Genomic DNA, 21,524 nt, shown 5'->3' on the forward strand with positions numbered 1-21,524 from the left:
GAACTCCTTACAAGGTTTGCCCTCAATTCAAATTTCTCAGATAATTCGGCGTTGGCATTACCAGGCCAAGCCAGTGTGCAGGGGAGAGTGGATTGAACCCTTTACAAAACTGAGGCCCCAGGCGTGTCTCACCTCTTCAGCTGGGAACCTTGGGAGGCCGCTTTCTCCCACCTGCCACCAGTCCTACTGACAAATTATGTTTTCACTGTGCTTATCTTAGGAAACCAACAGAAATGACTCCCATAGTCTGTTAATGGGCTGGGAATTTTCTGAAGGTAGGCAATCCTGCCACAGTGGCCAGCAGGGGACATGTGGTGCAGCTGAGGAGAGCTTGTCCCGGCTTAAGACGCTGTAGTGATGGGAGCTTCCTTGGGCCGTGGACCCCGACGGCCAGCCTTGAGCGGGTAGAAACTTGGAGGCCCACAGGACTCCATTGTTGGTCATCTCAGGGACTTTCTCCTCCTTTATGTATTTAATTATGTTTTTGCAATTTGAAAAACAGCATTATTGAGATATACTTCACATTATACAACTTGCTCATTTAAAATGTACAATTTTGTGGTTTTTAGTATATTCACAGAGTTGTCCAATGATCACCACAATCAATTTTAGAACATTTTTTTATCATACCGAAAAGAAACTCTGGGGGCCAGCTTGGTGGCATAGCGGTTAAGTGCGCACGTTCCGCTTGGCAGCCCAGGGTTCACCAGTTCAGATCACCGGTGCAGACATGGCACCGCTTGGCACGCCATGCTGTGGTAGTCATCCCACATAGAAGGTAGAGGAAGATGGGCATGGATGTTAGCTCAGGGCCAGTCTTCCTCAGCGAAAAGAGGAGGATTGGCAGCAGTTAGCTCAGGGCTAATCTTCCTCAAAAAAAAAAGAAACTCTGTACCTTTTAACATTCATCCCATCTTCTCTCAGCACGCTCCTAGCTCTAGCTAACCACTAATCTACTTTCTGTCTCTATAAATTTGTCTGTTCTAGGTACTTCATATAAATGCAGTCATACAATATACAGCCTTTTGTGTCTGGCTTCTTTCAATTAGCATAATTTTTCAAGGTTGGTCCATGTTCTAACATGTATCAGAACTTTATTTCTTTTTATGGCTGAATAACATTTCACTGTATGGACATACCACATTTCATTTATCTGTTTATCACTTGATGGACATTTGGGTTGCTTCCACTTTTAGGCTAATTATGAATAAGGCTGCTATGAACATTAGTGTACAAGTTTTTGTGCGGACATACATTTTTATTTCTCTTGAGTATATACCCAGAGTAGAATTACTAGGTCATATGATAACTCTCTTAACTTTTTAATTGTGATAAAATATATGTATATATATATAACATAAAATTTATCACTTTAACCATTTTTAAGAGTACAATTCAGTGGCACTGATTACTTACGCAACGTCAGGCAGCCATCAACACCATTTCTAACATTTTTATTACTCCAAAGAGAAACTCTATACCCTCTACGCAGTAACTCCCCATTCCTCGCCACCCATGCTCCCAAGTCCCCCGGTAATCTCTAATCTACTTTCTGTTCCTATAAATTTGCCTATTTTAGATATTTCATATAAGTGGAATCATGCAAATTTGTCCTTTTGTGTCTGGTTTGTTTCACTTAGCATAATATTTACAAGGTTTATTCATGTTGTTGCATGCATCAAAATTTCATTCCTTTTTAGGGCTGAATAATATTCCATTGTATGGATATACCACATTTTGTTTATCCAGTCATCAGTTGATGGACATTTGATTTGTTTATGTCTTTTGGCTATTGTGAATAATGCCACTATGAATATTGATGTACAAGTTATCTCTTTGAGTTCCTGCTTTCCAATTCTCTTGGGTCTATACCTGGAAGCAGAATTGCTGGGTCATTTGATAACCCTATGTTTAGCTTTTTGAGGAACTGCCAAGTTGTTTTCCACAGCAGCTGCACCATTTTACATTCCCACTAGTCATGTATGAAGGTTCCAATTTCTCCACATCCTTGCCGACACTTGTAGTAACTGTCTTTTTGATTATAGCCGTCCTAGTGGATGTGAACATTCTTTTATCTTTGAGCCACTTTTTAAAGTTACGATTTTCTGCAAAATCCATTTCGACCAAGTTTTTAGCTTTACTGTCCACAAATTTGTACATTGAACAGTGTAGTGTCTTTAATTCTGTCCTCTTGTTTTATTCATGCCTTTTTTTGTGATGAATATGGTCACACAATGTTGTCAATTTTATTGGTCTCAAAGAGTCAGTTTCCTCTTTTTTTTAATTGGATGATTTTCTCTCAGTTGTAACTTTTTTCCTATTTCACTCAGATTTCTACCTTTTATTTTGTCCTTTATTCTACTTCCTTGGAGTTTTTTCAGTTGTTTTTCTCACATCTTGAGTTAAAATAAGATTCCTTCTGAGGGTGACCCTGAGGAGACTCTCGCACATTTGCTAGTATGACTATCTCGGTTACTATTTACTTGGTTCCAGCCACGTAGCTGGTATTGTGGACCACAGCAAACCACTGTGTCCTTTAGGCATTTGCCTCAGAGCTGGGCTTGTAACTAATTTACACTTGCATAATTTACCAACAAGTGCTTTCAGGAGGCAGCCAGGAAATGAGTGAGTCCGACTATGTGTAATGCAACTAGGAGTGGTGGGGCCCAGGAACCAGCAAGGCAAGCCTTTCCTAACAACAGTCATTGTGTGTATGTGTGTACTTTTTTATTTCGGCAAAATATGCCTAACTTAAAATTTGCCATTTTAACCCTTTCGGAGTATACGATCCAGTGGCATTAAGTACCTTCACACAGTTATGCAACCATCTCCACTATCCACCTTCAGAATGTTTTCATCTTCCCATACTGGGACTCTGTACCCATTAAACAATAACTTCCCATACCCCTCTCCCCTCCGCCCCTGGTAACCACTATACTTTCTTTCTATATGCATTTGATATACTAAGTACCTCATACAAGTGGAATCATACGGTACTTGTCCTTTTGTGTCTAGCTTAGCATAATATTTTCAAGCTTTATTCATGTTGTATCAGGTATCAGAATTTCATTTCTTTTTAAGGCTGAATAATATTATACTGTATATATATATACCACATTTTGTTTATCCATTCATACATTAATGGACATTTGGGTTGTTTCCATCTTTTGGCTATTGCAAATACATGTTAGAGACATGGGTGTATAGATATCTGTTTGAGCCCTGATTTCAATTCTTTGGGGTATATACCTAGAAGTGGAATTGCTGGATCCTATGGTAATTCCGTGTTTGAGGAACTGCCATACTGTATTTCATCGTGACTGCACCATTTTACATTCCCGCCAGCAATGTCTGAGGATTCCAATTTCTCCACATCCTTGCCCACATTTGTCATTTTTTTATATAGCTATTCTAGAAGGTGAGAAGTTGTATTCTCATTATGTTTTTTGATTTGCATTTCTCTAATGATTAGTGATGTTGGGCATCTTTTCATCTGCTTATTGGCCATGTGTATAACTTATTGAGAGAAATGTCTATTCAAGTCCTTGCCCATTTTTGAGTTGGTTGTTTTATTTATTATTGAGTTTTAGGAGTTTGTATATTCTGGATATTAATCCATTATCAGATAGATGATTTGCGAATTTTTTCTCTCATTTTGTAGGTTGCCATTTTATTCTTGACAGTTGATAGTACCCTTTGATGCACAAAAGTGATGAAGTCCAATTTATGTATTTTTTCTTTCGTTGCCTGGGATTCTGGTGTCATAACCAAGAAATCATTGCTAAATCAAATGTCATGAAGCTTTTCCCCTATGTTTTCTTCTAAGAGTTTTATAGTTTTAGCTCTTACATTTAGGTCTTTGATCCATTTTGAGTTAATTTTTGTATATGGTGTCAGTTAAGGGTCCAACTCCATTCTTTCACATGTGGATATGCAATTTCCCCAGCACCATTTGTTGAAAAGACTTTCCTTTCCCCATTGAATGGTCTTGGGATCCTTGATGAAAATGAGTTGGCCATATATTCGAGGCTTTATTTCTGTGATCTCAGTTCCATTCCATTGGTCTATATGTCTTCCTTTATGCCAGTACCACATTTTTAAAATTAAAATAATAAGTTTTAAAATCAGGAAGTGTGAGTCCTCCAACTTTGTTCTTCTTTTTCAAGATCTTTTTGGCTACTCAAGGTCTCTTGAGATTTCATATCAATTTTAGGATGGATTTTTTTATTTCTGCAAAGAATGTCATTGGCATTTTGATAGGGATTGCATTGAATCTGTAGATCACGTTAGGTAGTACTGACATCTTAATATTAAATCTAATTCATGAACAACAGGATGTCTTTCCATTTATTTATGTCTTCTTTAATTTAAGCAACGGTTTGTATTTTTCAGTGTACAAGTCTTGAAAGTTGTATCTATTTTAAATGCCATGCTAGCATTTTGGGGTCGAGTTGAGCCATCTAGCTGCAGGTTTGAGAATTCTATGAGCGGTGCTCTGTTATGAGCGAGGAAATTTTCAGTGCTGCAAAAGCATAGAAGAACACTTACTATGTCATGTTCTCTCCCCAGCTGAAATCTAAGCCCCTTGAAGGCAGGGACAGGGCCTTCTCTGCCTCCCCTGAGAGTGCCAGTCAGTGCACTCACCACTTGGATATCCACCCACCCAGTAACCACAGTGACTATTTACAGAAGGCAAATTTGATTATATCTCCCTGCTTAAAACCTTTGAAATGCCCTGGTACTGGGATAGCTGTTATTAACCTGTTCCCCAAAGCCCCGTGGTATGCTCCCTGCCAATTTCTCCTGTCTCACTATTACTATTACGTCCCTTTCCTACTCCCTCCCTACCCTCCAATCCTTCTGGTCTTCATCTTTCTAAAACAATGTTTTCCAAACATTTCTAATGGCAGCCTACGGTTAGAAATGTAGTTCACATTGCAACCTGGTTGACATATATAATAACAAAAGTTTTACAAAGCAGTATTTAGCTTTACTATTTATACAATGCACTCTGATAGTTTCTATTGTATTTTTTTTAAAAAGTTGGTACCCACGAAATTGATATTATGACCAATTAATGGGGCACAGCATGCATTTTGAAAAACACTGCTCTAAGCCTTCCATTTCTTTGCTTCAGGGCCTTTGCGTGTGCTATGCTTTCTGTCTGGAAAGCTTTTCATGTAACTTCTTTACCTGGATAGATCTTACTCATCCTTCACGGTATGAAATCAAAGGATCCTTTTCTCTCTGGAGTCAGCTGCCTGCATTTGAATCCTGAAGATCGTGCTGAATGAGTTAATACGCTCAAAGAACGCAGAGCAGTGATTGGCAAATAGTAATGCTTCATCTCGAGATTGTGAAAGGCAGTAATTATACAACTATTTGTGTGTTATTAATATGTCTCCCCACACCTCCTGGATTCTAAACTCATGAAGTCAGAGACTTCGGTTAATTTTTGTTCATCTTTAGAGTGCCGGCGCCTCCCTTTGCCCGGCGTATAACAAGTGCTCAGAAACGACAAAGCGGACAAAAAAAGAACCCACCAGAGGGAATAAAATCGATGAGGGGGCGGAGCGGGGGCGGGGCCAGCGCGGAGCGTCCCCACGTCGCCCCGCCCCCTGACGGCCGGCGGTCACGTGGGCCTCAGTCGGCGGCCGCGGTGGAAGCCGGGCCAAGATGGCGACAGTGCGGAAGGGGCTGCCGCGGCGACTGGCGGGCTTGGCGTCCCTGCGGGCTGTAAGTGCCCCGGCCGCCGAGGGGGGCTCTGCCGGCGCCGCGACGGTCGCGGTCGGCGCGTGGCCCGCGGCGGCTGCTCTCGGACAGCCTCAGGCCAGAGTCGGAAGGGCCCTCTCTGTCCCGCCCAAATCCCTCGAGGGGCATGGGGAAACTGAGGCCCAGGGACGGGAGCCACTTGCCCTACCCGGGCGTCCCAGCTCCCTGTCCCGATCGCCTCCCGGTGACCCTGGCAGCTTCTCCCGCTAAGTGAGCTTCCGAACTCTCCAGGCTCCTCGGCGCGCATTGCGAGTCCCGTCCCTTCCGCGCGGAACAAGCCGCGGCGCCCCCGCGCCCCCCTCCGTGTGCAGCTCCTGGGGCGTCTCGGGGCGCTGCGCGAGCCGTACCCGCGCGCCGAGCGGGGCTCGGGGGCCCGAGGTTCGGGCCCCGGTTCCCCTGAACTTTACTTGGGGCCTGTTCGCTCCTGGTGTTGCCGCCCCTCTCACGCTCCGTGGTTGAGGGAAAGCCTAGGAGGCTAGTTGCACGAAAGGTTGAAGCAATTGTGTCGGTTAGAGCTCGAGCTGTGCTCGTGTCCCAGTGGGTCTCCCACTTTCTAGGCTGAGCGGCAGTTGTTGACTCTAAACCTCGGTTTTCTCATATATAACGCGGATAAACCGTCCCACGGGGTTTTGGAGATTAAAGACAGTGTAGGTAAAGCGTTTGAGGCTGTTCTAGCTCTCAGTGAGTGGTCGTCGCTCGTGGTTTTGCCTTAGAGAGTTTAGGAGTTGTAACCGCAGTGGGGAGACGCACACCGCCTTGGCCGTGGGCCCCTCTCAGAAAGCCACTTTAGTGTCTACTGGGCCCCCTCCTCCACCAGTTGTCCTCTGTGTGATAAAGATGGTAATTCCAACTTGAAAAGTTAAGAAAACTAAATGAGATGATATTAAGGTGTTTTGGAAAAAATGCCTAGTGTAATGCGATGGTGGTGATGGGCCCTCCAGGGGGTTACCAGCGTAGACTGGTATCAGACCCAGACGGTCAGGACCCAGCTTCCCCACTCCCCAGCTGGGTGATTCGGGGTAATCTTTCTGAGGCGGTTTATTTCTCTGTGCAGTTGCGGTATGATAGGCCCCGCCATGTAGGGACTGAATGAGGTCCTGATGCTGGAGTTAGCCCTGGCCTTCCGTCAGTATTAGGTGTTGATGTAGATACACTGTAGCCCGGAAGGCTGTGGCTCAGGACTTGTGTGGTTAGGTCATCTCTGAGCAGACCTGTACAGAGGGAAGGACGTGGGTGTCTAACCAAGACAGGAAACCTGGGCCGGCCGAAGGGTGGAAAAAGGCAACGTGGCCTAGGGATTAAGAGCATGCGCTCTACACCCGCATTGCCAGGTTCAGATACTGGCTCAGTGACTAGGTAAACATGTAACCTTGGGAAAGTTACTTCATCTCTTTGGGCTTCAGATCTCCCACTGTAAAATAGGGATAATGGTTCCCACCTAAGAAGGTTGTTGAGAGGATGAAATGGGTTAATAGGTAGAAGGCTCTTATAAGTGCCTGTCAAAAATTAAATGCTTAATAAATGTGAATTGTTATTTTGTTGTTATTATATGAAGAGTTGTTATTGGAGAAGGAAGTGGAATTAAGTTTATTCTGTTTCCAATAAAAGGAACTTGGAAGCAAGTTCCACATTCTTTCAACAACGTTCAGCAGTTATTTATTGAGCCCCTGTGACGTCCCGGGGCCTCGGAAGTATAGCAATGGGTAAAACACGGTTCCTGCCTCAGGAAGCTTACGTCCCAGTGGGATCATTTCAGGGTCATGTACCAGCACAGGCTGAACGTCCCTGTTGGAGGGAGACCTTCCCGCTTAGCCTGTTGACTTCATGGAATTCAAGGGCGCATCACCTTAGTCTCTAGGAAGCTCTGCTGCTAGAACCAAGGGCAGTCAGGTGAGTTGTTCAAGTTCCAGCTGGTCCATAGCAGGGAATGTTTCCTGAAGAGTTTCAGGAGTTTGGGATCCCAGCAGCTTACACAGTGCACCTTTCTCCTCACCCTATTGCAGTATCTTCATCCGGATTGAATCTGGTAAAACGAAGTTAGTTTGAAGATTTGGAGCATTAAGAAGAGATGGGGAATGAGGGAAAATAAGCCTTGTATCACTTGGTGGTGAGAAAGGGAAGATTTGGGGCAGAGTTTATATAGAGGAGACTCAAGGCCATTTTTTTAATGTCTTCGGCAGTTGAAGGTGTCACCTCCCCTCGAACCCAGTCACCTTGTCATCACCCAGCTTGCGACTGTAACAGAACGGAGCCCTCTCCATCCGTCCATCCCCACAGAGTCCAAGACTGACTACTCTTTCTTGCCCCCAGTAATTGCCCTCCTCTGGGGCAGCTCTGCCCTGCGTGCATTTATTTGTTATTTCAGTAACTTTTTAGTGAGTGCCTGCTTTGTGCCAAGCACAGGGCCAAACATGAGGGATGAAGTGGAGGTTGAGACAGAGTCCCTCAGAGAGCTTATGTTGTCCTGGAGGGATTATTTAGCAGTGCTCTGAAGGCAGGAGTTACAGCCCTGAAGTAGAAAATAACAAGGGTGAGGGGATGGGCAGTTTTAGAAAGGGTGGTCAGGGGAGGCCTATCTACGACTGAAAGGTGAGTGGGAGCCCGATGTGGGAAGAGCATTCTGGGCCTAGGGAACAGTCAGCACTGAGGCCCTGCTGTGGGACTGGACCGCCGTGGGGGCGAGGGGCGGGGGGGGAGGTGGCGTGTAGAACAGTAGGAAGCAGTAAGTTCATCAACATCAGCAGGAGGGGCCGGCCCAGTGGCTCAGGGGTAAAGTTCGCACGTTCTGCTTCTCCTTGGCTCAGGGTTTGCCGGTTCGGATCCCAGGTGCGGACAAGGCAGTGCTTGGCAAAAAGCCATGCTGTGGTAGGTGTCCCACGTATAAAGCAGAGGAAGACAGGCATGGATGTTAGCTCAGGGCCAGTCTTCCTCAGCAAAAAAGAGGAGGATTGGCAGTAGTTAGCTCAGGACTAATCTTCCTCAAAAAAAATTAAATTAAGAAAAAGATCAGCAGGAGCCAAATGGTAAGAACCTTATAGGCCATGTGAATGGGGGAGGGGATGAGTCAGCTTTCTGGCTTAAACAACAGGATGCATGGGATGCTTTTTACTGAGATAGAAAAGAGGAAGTCAGGCTGAGCTTTAGCAGTAATGAAACAGTTCTGTTTGGGAAGTCCTAAGTTTGAGAGGTACAGACAGGTTTGTGTAAGAAACAACCTGAACGGTCAGCTATCAGATAAGCTGTTGGAAATGGGTCTGGACTTAGGGGAGCTGGAAAAGGGCCTGTACCGGGAGCGTGAATCTCTTGCTCATTCCTGTTTCTAAGTGAAATATTCTTTTTGTTCTTAATTCTAAAACAGACCAAATGTGATTAAATGGTAAGAAATTGCTTCTTGTCTCAGTGTTAGTGAAGACGCAACCATTCTTTTAGATTTGTGCCCCTGGAGAATTGTGACAGTCTCTTCCTGTTACTTTTGTTTTCTCTTTTAAACCAAAGGTCAGCACCTCATCTGTGGGTACTTTCCCAAAACGAGTGAAAATTGTGGAAGTTGGTCCCCGAGACGGACTACAAAATGAAAAGGTAAAGATGGATCAATCAAAAAAGGGGTTTCGAGCGTTGAGAGGTCCATGTGGTAGGTGCAGTGGGGATGGGATGGATAGAGCTTTACCAGACGTGATCGCCATGCTGGACTTGGGCCGGGTTGCGGAGGCCAGGCAGACAGCTGGGACAGTTAAGTGATCCAAGATGATGGTGCAACAGGTGTGGTGTCCCCGAGTCCATCTCACGGCCCCATGGGGCGGGCTGGAGGGTAAGTGCTGCCACATTCAAAGATCTGTCTTCGGGGATGTTCCTTACAACCCTGTTGAATAGCACAACAGTTGGAAACAACCTCATTGCTCAGTGTGGGGAAAGATAGATCAAATACGTTAATGACTTTCCATAAAATAGAATATTATGAAGCTGTTCATTACACAGGCATATGTTAAGTGACTCAAGCAGATTATAAAATAGTATATATATTTTTTAATCTTAGAGTTTTGCGTTAGAAACAAAGTATATATATGTGTGGGAGCATGTACCTAGCAAAGGATCTAGAACATTGCTGTCCAATAGAACTCTCTGTGAAGATGGAAATGTTCTAGACTCGAGCCATCCCATGTGGTGGCCACTAGACACATGTGGCTGTTGCGCACTTGAGATGTGGCTAGTGTGGCTGGGGAACTGAATTTTTGTTTTTATGTAATTTTAATTAAACTAAATAACCACTTGTAGCTAGTGTCTCATGCCTTGGACTGCACAGACCCAGAAAGTTACATGGTGGGCTGTTAATAGTGTTATGTCTCGGAGGTTTTACGGGGGTTTTTCTTTCGGTTTTGGCATGTTTTTTTACTGAAATAATGATGTATTAATTAGTTTTTCAAGAAGAACAGCTTGTTCCTTTTTTTTTTAAAGCATGGGTAGCTTTGCTTTAATCGTGAGTGCTGGCGGCCAGCCCCGTGGCCAAGTGGTTAAGCTCGCGCACTCTGCTGTGGCAGCCCAGGGTTTCACTGGTTTGGATCATGGGCGCAGACATGGCACAGCTCTTCAGGCCATGCTGAGACGGCGTCCCACATGCGACAACTAGAAGGACCCACAACTAAAAATATACAACTATGTTTCAGGGGCTTTAGGGGGGGAAAGGAAAAATAAAATCTTTAAAAAAAAAAAATAGTACTTGTTAGAAACAATAAACCGTAAGCTCTATGAGAGCAGAATCCTGTCTCTTCTGCTCACCGCTGTGTCCCTGGCACCTAGTACAATCCCTGGAACATGGAGGGCTCTCAAAAATTCCTTGTGGAATGGATTAAGGTAGAGTGGTGGGAGAGGAATTGGAAGGGGGTTGGGCAAGGGCCTGGCAAGAAGGACTTGGGATTCTTAGGATTTTTGACCTAATCCTGTAAGTACTAGGGAGCCATAGAAGGCTTTTGAGCAGGCAGGTGACATACTGGAGACTGTGTTTTGGAAGGATTCCTGAGTGGGATGAATTGGTAGAGTGAGACCATGCCATAATAGCATGGGGTAATGATGTAGATTTGGAAAGAGGACCCCGTGGAGTGTGGTGAGCAGCTAGACATGGCGGGGGTGGGGGTGCAGAAAGAAGCAATAGGCTGAACAGGTGAGGATGAGATCTGTGCCAGTTGGGAGACACAAAAGGGGAGGGTGTGATATTTTGGGGGCCCATCTCATAGGACCCAGAGGGTTAGTTATGTGCCCTTTCAGGCCATGACACGTTGCTCTCAATTTGTTTATAATGAGGTCATAAATTAACAAACATTTACTTAAGAAAAAGCCTGTATGGCAGAAAAATATTGTTTTTGTGTAAATATTAACTGCTTTTCAGGTAAATATTAACCCTCCACTGCAAAATGCTGTCTGTAGAACTCGAAGACATGCGGTGTACCCCGCCTGTGGGCGAGGATTACACGTGAATGCGTGTTGGTGTTTGGAAGTTGGGACAGTGAAGTGCCTGCTGGAGCAAAGGCCTGGAAATGACAGGCACTGCTCTCTGAGACCGTTGTATTCCCACCTTTGCTGACCTGCCTTTCTGCTCTTTCCCTCTCCATTACAGAATATCGTCCCCACTGCCATGAAAATCAAGCTGATAGACATGCTTTCTGAAGCAGGACTTCCCGTTATAGAAGCCACCAGCTTTGTGTCCCCTAAGTGGGTTCCCCAGGTGAGCCCTAGCCCTCAGCAAGAGGTGTTTCTCAGATGAGAGGCTGTAACGTTTTGCATTTTCTGGACGTGAGTAGAAGCCCTGAACATAGCTATGCAGGCGTCTGGTTCTGCGAGGTCTCAGGTGATGCGCAGGAGCGCCGTCCAGCAAGGGAACCTCGCCCAGGAGGCAGGAGGCGTGGCCTCAGGCTTAGCTCTGCCCTGCCTTGCTTGGTGACTTGGGGAGGCCTTCCCCTCTCCAGGTTGAAAAGGACCTCGCAGGTGTCCTCTGGCTCTAGAAGTCTAGAATCTTTAGGCCTGGCTAGAGACGCAGTTTCTGCGTTTGTAAAAGGGAAAGACTAGCAACTTCTCCTTCACAGAGACAGTCAGGTGGGAAGAAAGATCCTGTTCCAGCCGAGCGTTAAATAGCACAGAGAGAGCTGAGCCCGGTGCCTGGCTCGGAGGACCCTCTCAGTCAACGGCTGGTCGTGGTGTTACTGCCGTTACTGTTCATGTAAAGCTGGCGGTATGGGCCATATGGAGAAACTGGGGGTATCACCCACACCGGGGAGCCTTCTAGCCCATCTGCAAACAAACTAAAAGCATTGGGGAGACTCGGCTCTGCAAAAGGACTCATTCTCCGCGGGTTCTGGCGAACAGAGGTTTTACAATAAAAAGGTTTTCTGTGCTGAAGCGCTCTGCATGCCCCTGGCAATGACTGGGCACTGTCTCCTTTGGCTCTCAGATGGCTGACCACACTGAAGTCTTGAAGGGCATCCAGAAATATCCTGGCATCAACTACCCAGTCCTGACCCCAAATTTCAAAGGCTTCCAGGCAGCGGTAAGAGACTAGCTTGTGGGTGGGGGCCCCTGAAGTGAGATGGATGGCCTTGGTCCCTGTCCTGGGGTGTCTCTGTGAATGACTTGTCTCCAATGGTAATGAGCACCGTCAGACAGACGCGGGAGCAGTCCTGGCCCTGCCACTCCCAGCTCTCTGATCTTGACAAGCTCCTTAACCTCTCTGAGCCTCAGATTCCGCCTATAAAATAGGGCTATGGTGGAACCCAACGTTTTGAGGCTCTTGGAAGATAGAGTGCATGTACATCGCTTGGCAAGAGCCTGGCAGAAGATAATTGCTTCATAAATATTAGCTCATGTTATTACCTCTTTCCTCTTTAAAGAAAGATAATCAAGGTCTCCACAAGACTTTCAAAAATAGTTGTTAGTATCTGCCAACTTTCTTATAATTTTAGATGAAAACATCATTGGAGATGTTGATTCTGAATTTAGGCCAAAAGCTTCTTTTTTAAAGATTTTATTTTTTTCCCTTTTTCTCCCCAAAGTCCCCTGGTACATAGTTGTATATTCTTAGTTGTGGGTCCTTCCAGTCGTGGCACGTGGGACGCGACCTCAGCGTGGCTTAATGAGCAGTGCCATGTCCGCGCCCGGGATTCGAACCAATGAAACACTGGGCCGCCTGCAGTGGAGCGTGCAAACCCAACCACTCAGCCACAGGGCCAGCCCCTTAGGCAAAAAGCTTCTTTTAAGAGTGACTTCCAGGGTGGTGATGGCAGCAACAGTCTTGGTCCTTGGGGGAAGGCCAAGATTTCTTTCTTTTTCTTTTTTGAGGAAGATTAGCCCCGAGCTAACTGCTGCCAATTCTCCTCTTTTTTTTTTTTTTTTTTTTGCTAAGGAAGATTGGCCCTGAGCCAACATCCATGCCCATCTTTCTCTGCTTTATATATGGGACGCCTGCCACAGTATGGCTTTTGCCAAGCGGTGCCATGTCTGCACCCGGGATCTGAACTGGTGAACCCCGGGCCGCAGAGAAGTGGGACGTGTGAACTTAACTGCTGCACCACCGGGCCGGCCCCCCAAGATTTCATTATTATTGAAATATAATTCACTGTATTAATTTCCTACAGCTGCCATTAGCATACCAAAAACTAAGTGGCTTAAAATAACAGAAATGTCTTCTCTCACAGTTCTAAAGGTGAGAAATCTGAAATCAAGGTGTTGGCAGCGTGCGTTCCTACTGCGGGCTCTGAGGGAGAGGACCTTCTCCATTCTCCTCTCCTAGTTTCTGGTGGCAGCTGGCAGCCCCTGGCCTTCTTGGCTTGTAGATGCGTCACTCCAGCATCTGCCTCCGTCTTCACTGGCCTTCTGCTCTGTGTCTCTCTCTCTTCACATGGCTGCCGTCTTATAACGACACCACTTATATTGGAATAGGGACCAATATGACCTTATCTTAACTAGTTAATCTGCAGTGACCCTATTTCCAAAAAGTCTCACTCTGAGGTCCTGGGGGTCAGGATTTCAACAGATCTTTTTGGGAAGGACATGGTTCAGCTTCTAACATTCATTTATCATAAAATCCATTATAAGACGAGAGTTTGGCCATTCTGTGTCACTGTTCTTTGAAGAGAAAATGCTGAGAGGAAGTCACCTGGCTGTTGGCAGGTGGCCGCGGGAGCCAAGGAAGTAGCCGTCTTTGGAGCCGCCTCGGAGCTCTTCACCAAGAAGAACATCAACTGCTCCATCGAGGAGAGCATTCAGCGGTTCGGTGAAGTCCTGAAGGCAGCTCGGGCGGCCAGCATCCCTGTGCGAGGGTGAGTCTGGGCCCCTCTCCTCGTACCCTCTGGAGTGGGCTGCGCTCTGACTCCAGCAACCCTCCCCTGCCAACTCCTCCTCTTGGGTGCAGGCAGGAGCTCCACACCTAGGCGCTTTTCCCAAGTGAATGTGGTCAGAAGAAATCCTAGCAACTGCTTTCCCCAAACCTGACTTTGGGGTCTGTTCACCAGTGGATCTAGCAGGACAGGCCACTAAACGGGGTTCGTGGAGGTCAGTTTAATCCTGGCTCCACCACCAACTCTTGACAGATCCCTGAAGAATCTGCTAGGTCTCTAAGTCTCCAGCTTCACGTCTTTAGTAGCAGCAGTGCCAGGCGTGGTCCCTGCGTTATCTAACTGTAGCCTCACAATCGCCCAGCCAGGAGGGGCTGTCCCCGCTTACAGATGACAAGACAGAGGCTCAGGAGGATGAAGAGTCTGCTGTAGGGTCACCCAGCTGTCCAGACTGCAGCCAGAGGACTCTGTCAAAGTGCGCATCTGATCACATCCCTCCCTGGTTGAAAACCTGTCAGTGACGCCCCGACTCCAGACTTTTCAGCGTGATTTACATGCCCCCTCCACTCTCTGCAGCCTCGTCTCTCCCTGCATGCTTCTGCCCTGCTTCCTTTGCACGCTGCATTCTAGCCCAACTGGAGCTTCTTTCCGTTTCTCACATGCTCCCACTTTCTCTTGCCTCTGAGCCTTTGCACGCACTTTCCATGGACTCAAAACTCCTTTCCTCCTGCAGCCTACTTGTCAGGGCTAACTCTTGCTCATCTTCAGGTCCCCTCATGGATGCCAGTTCCTCCAAGAAGCTTTCTGTGTCCTTCAGCTGGAGTTGGTGCCCCTCCTCCGTGCTCCCGTAGTTCCCTGGACATCTGCTAACGTGGCACTTAGCAGCATGTTAAATTTTCCCCTCCTCCCACCGCCACTAGACCGTGCTCTCTGTGAGGGCGGGGCCCCCATCTTTCCTAGTCCTGGTGTGCTCCCTCTCCTGGCTCAGGGCTAGCACACAGTAGGTGCTCAGGAACTGATGGGCAGATGGATGGGTGGGGAAGCGGCGGCTCGTCAGGTCTGCCTGACTCAGAAGCCTGTGCTCTTTCCTCAGTATCTGTCTTGTCTTTTCATTGCTCAGCAATGACTGGAGAATAAGGGGAAGAATTAAAATGGAAAAATTTACAGATCTTTGAGTCTGCAATTATTTATCCAGCAAACATTTATTATGCCTCTTAACATGCAGAATAGTTCGCTAGACTTGGAAAGGTCTTAGCGGCGCCTCATCTCCAGCGGGGCGGGTGAGAATAGAAGCTGCCTGCCTCCGGGACCCAGACTCCTTACCGTAGCTCACAGGGGCCGCTGACCCGTGGCCTGTGCCCGCCTCTGTGACCTCATCTCGTCCTCCTCTGCCCCTTGCTCTCCACGCCTCAGCTCTTCTCCCTTGGTTCTCTGTCTGAGCACGCCTGCTCTTCCGTCTCAGGGCCTCTGCCCTGGCTCCTCTCTCTGCCCTCAGTGCCCTTCCATGGCTCTCCCCGTTCTCTCAGCTCAGTGTCATGTCTCCACAGAGATCTTCCTGGACCACCCTAGCTGTTCTTGGCCCCCTCCAGTTGCTCCTGTCACACTTTCCTGTTCCTCCTTGATAGCACATCGCTTTCTGAGATCATCCCATTCACTCATTGGTCGTCTTTTTATCGGCTCTCTCCCTGACTTGAAATAAGCTCTGTGAGGCTAGGGACCTAGTCAGTCTTGTTCACTCCAGGCGCTGCCCGAGTGCCTGGCACATGGTGGGCAACTCAGTAAATGCCAGTTGAATAAATGAGTGTGTGAATCCTCTGGCAACGCAGCAGAGCAGCTGATCCTTTGGCCTCAGGCCAGCCCAGCTCTTTTGTTCCTGCCTTTGGTTTCATCAGTCCTCGGTCCCCACCTTTGAGTATGGGCCCCAGCCGCCCCGGCCCACATGCCACTTTCCCTCTCGTCTCTGGGGCTCTGGTGTCTGCTCACACTGCCCTGGCCAGCTTCTCCTCCTCTGCCTGCTCTCTGGTTGCCTCTCCTGAGACCTGTGCGACCCCTGCTTCCTGAGCTACAGGCCTCTCAGTCCCCTCCCTCCCTGGCTGTGGCTCTCCACCGCCCCCTCCTGGCACTGATGAGTGGCACTACCTTCGTTCTGGCTCTCCATCATTGACATAGCCTCGACGTAGCCTCCTGCCCAGCTTCAGCTTCTGATTGCGGGCAAACCGGGGAGGTGTCAGACAGCCACCCTGCCCCAGCCTGCTGGCCACAGAGCTCGGGGGCTGTGACACCATTCCTCCCCTGTCTTCCCACAGGTACGTCTCCTGTGCACTTGGATGCCCCTATGAAGGGAAGATCTCCCCAGCCAAAGTCGCTGAGGTGTGTGTGTGTGTGTGCACGTCGGAGGGGGCTTTTCTGAGGAGTGGGGCCTCGCCTGCTCCGAGGGCCTGGGTTCCCCCTTTCCTGGCGGGTCACTGATTTCATTGGTTCACCCAGCTCCTTCATTAAGCCCCTCTGAGAGCACAGCCCTGCGCTGGCTCCTGGAGGCCCCCTCCTTGCCTGGCCGGGAGCCTCGGAACCCCCTGCCCTCCACCCCGTCATGGAAGCCAGCAATTGTTTCCATCCTGCTCAGTCCGCGTGATGGTTGAGGTGATAATGCTCTGCAGAGGGGTTCCTCCCCCACGGGTCCCTGCAGTTCCTCGTGGCGGCCAGAGAGGCCACTTGACAGCCTCTGAGCAGCAACCAGTCAGCTCTGAGAAGAACCAGCGTGGGGACTGAGTCTGAGCAACCCAAGAGCTCGTGTCATTTAGTCCTCAGAACCACCCTGCAGACTTGAGAGTTGAGGAAACAGACTGACCACCTTGCCATGCAGGTTGCAGATGGTGAAACCGGGTCTCAGCACCCATCTTGTTTCCCTCCAAAGCCCACTTGCTCTTCCCACAACACCATGGAGCATCCAGGAGTGAGGAGTGGTGACGGGAGCAGCCGCTGACTGAGCGGCGCTGGGCCCAGGTCCCAGCCTCCCAGTGCCGCCGCCTCACCGTAGCCCTACAGAGGCTCCCCACTGTTTCTCAGAAATCAGCAAAGTCCCTTGCCAAGGTCCCACAGCTAGAGAGCAGCAGATCTGGGATTTTAATCCAGCATCACGGCGCTGCCGAGCCTGCCCCCTCCCCTGCCCCTCTGCCCCACAGGCTGCCGCTGCGCCTCAGCTCTGCCTGCGTGGGCAGTGGGGGTGCTCACCGGCTCCTCCGTCCAGCAGACCACTGTGGAGTATCATCTGGGCCCTTGTGCCTGCCATGTCCTTCCTCTGCCTTCTCCAGCAGAACAGTGGGGGCAGCATCTCCTCGGGCGGGGCAGACCTTGCTCTGGTTTTGCAGTGATTTTACGGGTTTGCAAATGGGCTTCTAAACATTTAAACGGTTAGGTACTTCTATTAAAACTATAACTAGCACGTCAGACCCATGACTTCACAGATCTTCTTCGTGAGGGTAAAGCTCTGTGAAAGGACTGAGTCTTACTGACGCCGGTGCCTGGGTCTGACACAGTGCGAAGGTGGTAAGTGAAGGACTGAAGTTCGAGTGGGTGGGAGGCGCGCCCAGGAGTTGGAACCCCGGCGCCCGCACCAGCGGCCGGCGCTCCCTTACGTCCCAGGCTTCTGGAGCAGAATGAGAATTATCATCCCCACTCAAAGCTGTAAGGAGCCTGCGATCCGATAGGATTTTAGTGCTTCAGATGTTCTGCACAGGCGAAGGACCCCTGGCGGAGGGAGGAATCTGGTGTCCTCCAGCGCCTGCTTGTTTCCCCAGGTCACCAAGAAGATGTACTCAATGGGCTGCTACGAGATCTCCCTGGGGGACACCATCGGCGTGGGCACCCCCGGGGGCATGAAGGATATGCTGTCTGCTGTCATGCAGGAAGTGCCTGTGGCTGCCCTGGCTGTCCACTGCCATGACACCTATGGCCAGGCCCTGGCCAACACCTTGATGGCCCTGCAGGTAATCAGGGCATCTCCTAGGAGAAAGGCACATGTCCCTTCTCCCAAAGGGCATGGCGGCGGGACAGCCCTGTTCTCTTTATTCTTTCAGCCAGCGTTCACTGTGTGGAATGCTGATGCCTGTGTGCCGGGCCCTGGGCTGGCCACCTTGGACACAGACATGAGCCCCTGCCGTGAAAGCGCCCATCTGTCTGTTAGGGGAGACAGTCGAGGGAGCTAGGTGATGATCCTAATATATTGTGACAAGTGCCAGGGAGAGAGAGGGAGCATGGCACTGAGGAGGGCGCCCACCCCAGCTGGGGAGGTCGGAGAGGATTTGCCGCAAGAGGCCTGTGGCCGTGAAGCTGAGCGGCTGAAAGGGGAGCGGGAACGTGCCTGGGCAGCACCGCTTTGTGGGACTAAGCTGGGGTTGAGGGAGGACTCCTGGACGGACCCTGCCCTGTGACAGCATGCACGTGTGTGTGTGTGTACATGCATGCACGCGCATATGTGGAGGGGGCGGGCAAGGAGACAGGACGCAGGGAGGTAGGCAGAGGTCGCTCACAGGGAGAGCCTTGAATGTTGTAGCCTGCAGATTGGACTAAGACCTCAGAATGGGTTTCCCTTGAGGTTTGCTTCTGATGGGCTGGCCCAGAATGATGATTCCATGGACAGGCAGCTCTTAGGAAGTTCTGAGTGTCTCACCACAGGCTCCCTTGCTGTAGCCTTAGGCCAAGTCTAATCTATTGTCTTTAGGGCAATCTTGGGCCACCTTTTTTTTCTTTCTTTCTTTCTTTCTTTTTTTTTTTTAATCTCAAATTATCTCCTAGAGGCTCATGTCTTTAAGCCAGGGGCTCTGTTGCCTTCTGGGTCTGTTTCCTCAGAGTTGTGGTTGTCAAGGTTAGGGTCTGTTAGAGGATTAGGAGAGAGGAGAATGTGGCAGTCACCTAGGAGAGCGAGCAGCCCCTGGCCTGGGGAAATGGGCCCCGTGGGGTGAGGGGCCGGACTTGAAGTGAGAGCAGCCTTAACAACGGGCCTGAAATCTCAGCGGGCGAGGGGGTTACTTTAGGTCGCTGGTGATCAGGAACGGCCTCTCTGAGGTAGTGGCTTTTAGGCTGAGACCTTAGGGTGAGAAGGAGTCCGCCATGAAAGGAACTGAGGGAAGATATTCCTGGCAAAGGAAACACTATGTCCACAGAAGACTCACACTGTTCCAGGAACTAAAAGGAGAAACACTGTCACTTTCTTTCAGTGGGATTTTCACTTTACAGAATTCTTAGCCAAATGAATGAATAAAACTCAGTGGAATTTCAGGCAGCAGTTGATTGAGAGGTTTATAAGGACTAGCTTTGTAGGCTCTGGTCCCCACAGTGACAGCCATGTCTCACCATCCTTATGTTTCCAGATGGGGGTGAGTGTCGTGGACTCTTCTGTAGCAGGACTTGGAGGCTGTCCCTATGCACAGGGGGCATCGGGAAACTTAGCTACTGAGGACCTCGTCTACATGCTGGCCGGCTTGGGCATTCACACGGTAAGCCCGCCTGCCCCCTGGTGGTGGTAGCCTTGAACTGCCCGGAGCTCAGCCTGAAGCCAGAGGACAGAAGCCCATGGGGTTTGTTTAGGGTTGGGGGGCGGGGTGCTGTTAAGAGGGGAAGTGTGCTGGGGATTAGGGATGTTTTCAGAATGGCAGAGTGTGGTTGATTGAGGCCACAAGGCCAGGCTCAGTGCGAGTTGACAGACAGCTCAGTTCGGGGAGGCGCTGTGGTGTGGGGAAGGAGCCCTGCAAGGGGTCGGCCTGTGACCTGAAATGAGTCAGCTCCCCCTGGATCTTTGTTTCATTCTCTGAAAAATGAGGGCAGTGGAGTGAGACAGACCCCCGGGCTCTGTCAGAGTCAGTAAGGGCCCTCAGTGTGGGTTGGAAGCAGCATAGCGTCTGTGCTTTGGGATCAGAGGGAACTGAGTTTAAAACCTAATCCTGCCACTCACAGGCTGTGTGACCTGACAAATTACTTCACCTCTCTGGGCCTAAGAAATGGGAATATTAATAGAACTTGTCTTATAGGGCTGTTAGGAGGATTAGGTAGGAAAATGTAGAATGCTTGGCCCAGAGCTGAGCACACGGGACACATGAGTCAGTCTGAGCTATTGTGATGAACAGAGGTTTTGGTGCGGCCCTTTTAGTTGGTGTTTGCCCTCCTGCCTCTCTCTGCCTCACAGTCCTCACGTCAATATGCAGTCTTTGACTACCATGGGCCAGGCCCTGTGCTAGGCCCTGGAGATGGATAAGACGCATGAGATCTTACCCTGGTGGCAGCACTACAAGCCGTGGCACAGATTGAGGCATCTTACACAGGGGGAGTCACAGGGCCAACCCCAGACGCCAGAAGGACACGACTTCACGGGCAGCCGGTGTCCCACATCAGAGGAACAAAGCCTGTTTGTCTTCACCCTTACTTTTCCAGTATCACAGTTGTCTGTTTCCCTGGGTGTTGAGGGCATGTCATGACTTACTGCATCTTCTGACTTGTTTCTCGAAGGGTGTGAACCTCCAGAAGCTCCTGGAAGCTGGGACCTTTATCTGTCAAGCCCTGAACAGAAAAACCAGCTCGAAAGTGGCTCAGGCTACCTGTAAACTGTGAGCCTTCTGCCCACCCAGAGCCCCGGGGCCTGTGTAGGAACAGGGGCACGCGGGGATGACGCACCAGGGAGTGCGTGGCACTGGGAGTGCAATTACCAGAGCAGGCACCTCCGCCAGCCCTGCGCTAGTCTGTCCTGGCAGAAAGGAGGCGAGGGCCAGGAGCGGCACAGCCTCAGCTCCTCCTTCCTGGAGGGCTCCTTTCACCACAGACCCAGCAGCCTGGGAGCTGAGTGCCTCAGGGCACTTGGGAACCCAGTTCCCCAGCTTGGGTTGATCCTCAAGTCTCATCTCTGGGTGAAGTAAATCTGCCAGCAGGCGCCTCTACCCAGCGCGACCCTGCCGTACCCCTGGGGACATTGCTCTCTGATGTCATAGGGCAAAGGGGTATGGAGTTTTTTCCCAAGCTGGCAGAAGGCATTTGCTGAAGGAGGTGAGGGCTGAGCTCTGGTGGCCACCTGCCAACGCCAGCACCTCTGGAAAATCTCTACTCTAAATGTGATTTGTGAAATCAGCTTATGTAACTACAGTTTAATGACACAGAAGCATTCCAGTATTCTGTTGTGCAGATGTGTATGTATGAGAGTCGGGGAATAAAACATCTTTACATTTGCACTCAGAGGAAAATGTGGACTTCAGTTATTAATCTCTGGATTTTCTCTGTCTTCCCACCTGAGCTCCAAATTCATAGTGACCAGAACTCGGCAGCTTTGGGCTTACTCAGGGCTGGCCAGAACCCCCTGGAGGCGCTGTTTCTGAGACTGTAGGCTCTGACCAGGGCTGTCGCACAAGCTCCTCCACTGGCAGCAGCTGCCACTTGCTCCTCCGGGTCTGG

General features: G+C 49.3%; 1 protein-coding gene across 4 annotated transcripts; it reads left to right on the forward strand.

The window, feature by feature from the left end:
* The first annotated feature begins 5,660 nt into the window (after positions 1–5,660).
* On the forward strand, positions 5,661–21,290 carry HMGCL (3-hydroxy-3-methylglutaryl-CoA lyase). Of its 4 annotated transcripts, XM_046661443.1 has the most exons (10): positions 7,680–7,879; positions 8,577–8,637; positions 9,268–9,351; positions 11,381–11,488; positions 12,212–12,307; positions 13,927–14,075; positions 16,397–16,460; positions 17,888–18,076; positions 19,460–19,585; positions 20,592–21,290. In XM_046661443.1, the coding sequence occupies exons 1-10, from the start codon at positions 7,848–7,850 to the stop codon at positions 20,691–20,693; spliced, it is 1,011 nt and encodes a 336-aa protein (XP_046517399.1). In that variant the 5' UTR covers positions 7,680–7,847; the 3' UTR covers positions 20,694–21,290. The 4 variants fall into 4 exon arrangements, with proteins under 4 accessions (XP_046517400.1, XP_046517403.1, XP_046517399.1 ...); XM_046661444.1 differs by lacking the exons at positions 7,680–7,879; positions 8,577–8,637 and adding an exon at positions 5,661–5,736 and having other exon boundaries at positions 20,592–21,288; XM_046661447.1 differs by lacking the exons at positions 7,680–7,879; positions 8,577–8,637 and adding an exon at positions 7,529–7,662 and having other exon boundaries at positions 20,592–21,287.
* The last annotated feature ends 234 nt before the right edge of the window (positions 21,291–21,524 follow it).

Source organism: Equus quagga, chromosome 5, assembly GCF_021613505.1.
Source record: "Equus quagga isolate Etosha38 chromosome 5, UCLA_HA_Equagga_1.0, whole genome shotgun sequence".
NCBI classification, from domain to species: Eukaryota; Metazoa; Chordata; class Mammalia; order Perissodactyla; family Equidae; genus Equus; species Equus quagga.

What these genes read in the sequence shown, in the direction of transcription:
- HMGCL (XM_046661443.1), top strand. Translation starts at nt 7,848, where the DNA reads ATGAGGGAAAATAAGCCTTGTATCACTTGGTG. An exon ending in AAGCCTTGTATCACTTGGTG is followed by an intron (nt 7,880 to 8,576) that starts GTGAGAAAGGGA and finishes TCCTTGGCTCAG; the next exon opens with GGTTTGCCGGTTCGGATCCC. An exon ending in ACGGACTACAAAATGAAAAG is followed by an intron (nt 9,352 to 11,380) that starts GTAAAGATGGAT and finishes TCTCCATTACAG; the next exon opens with AATATCGTCCCCACTGCCAT.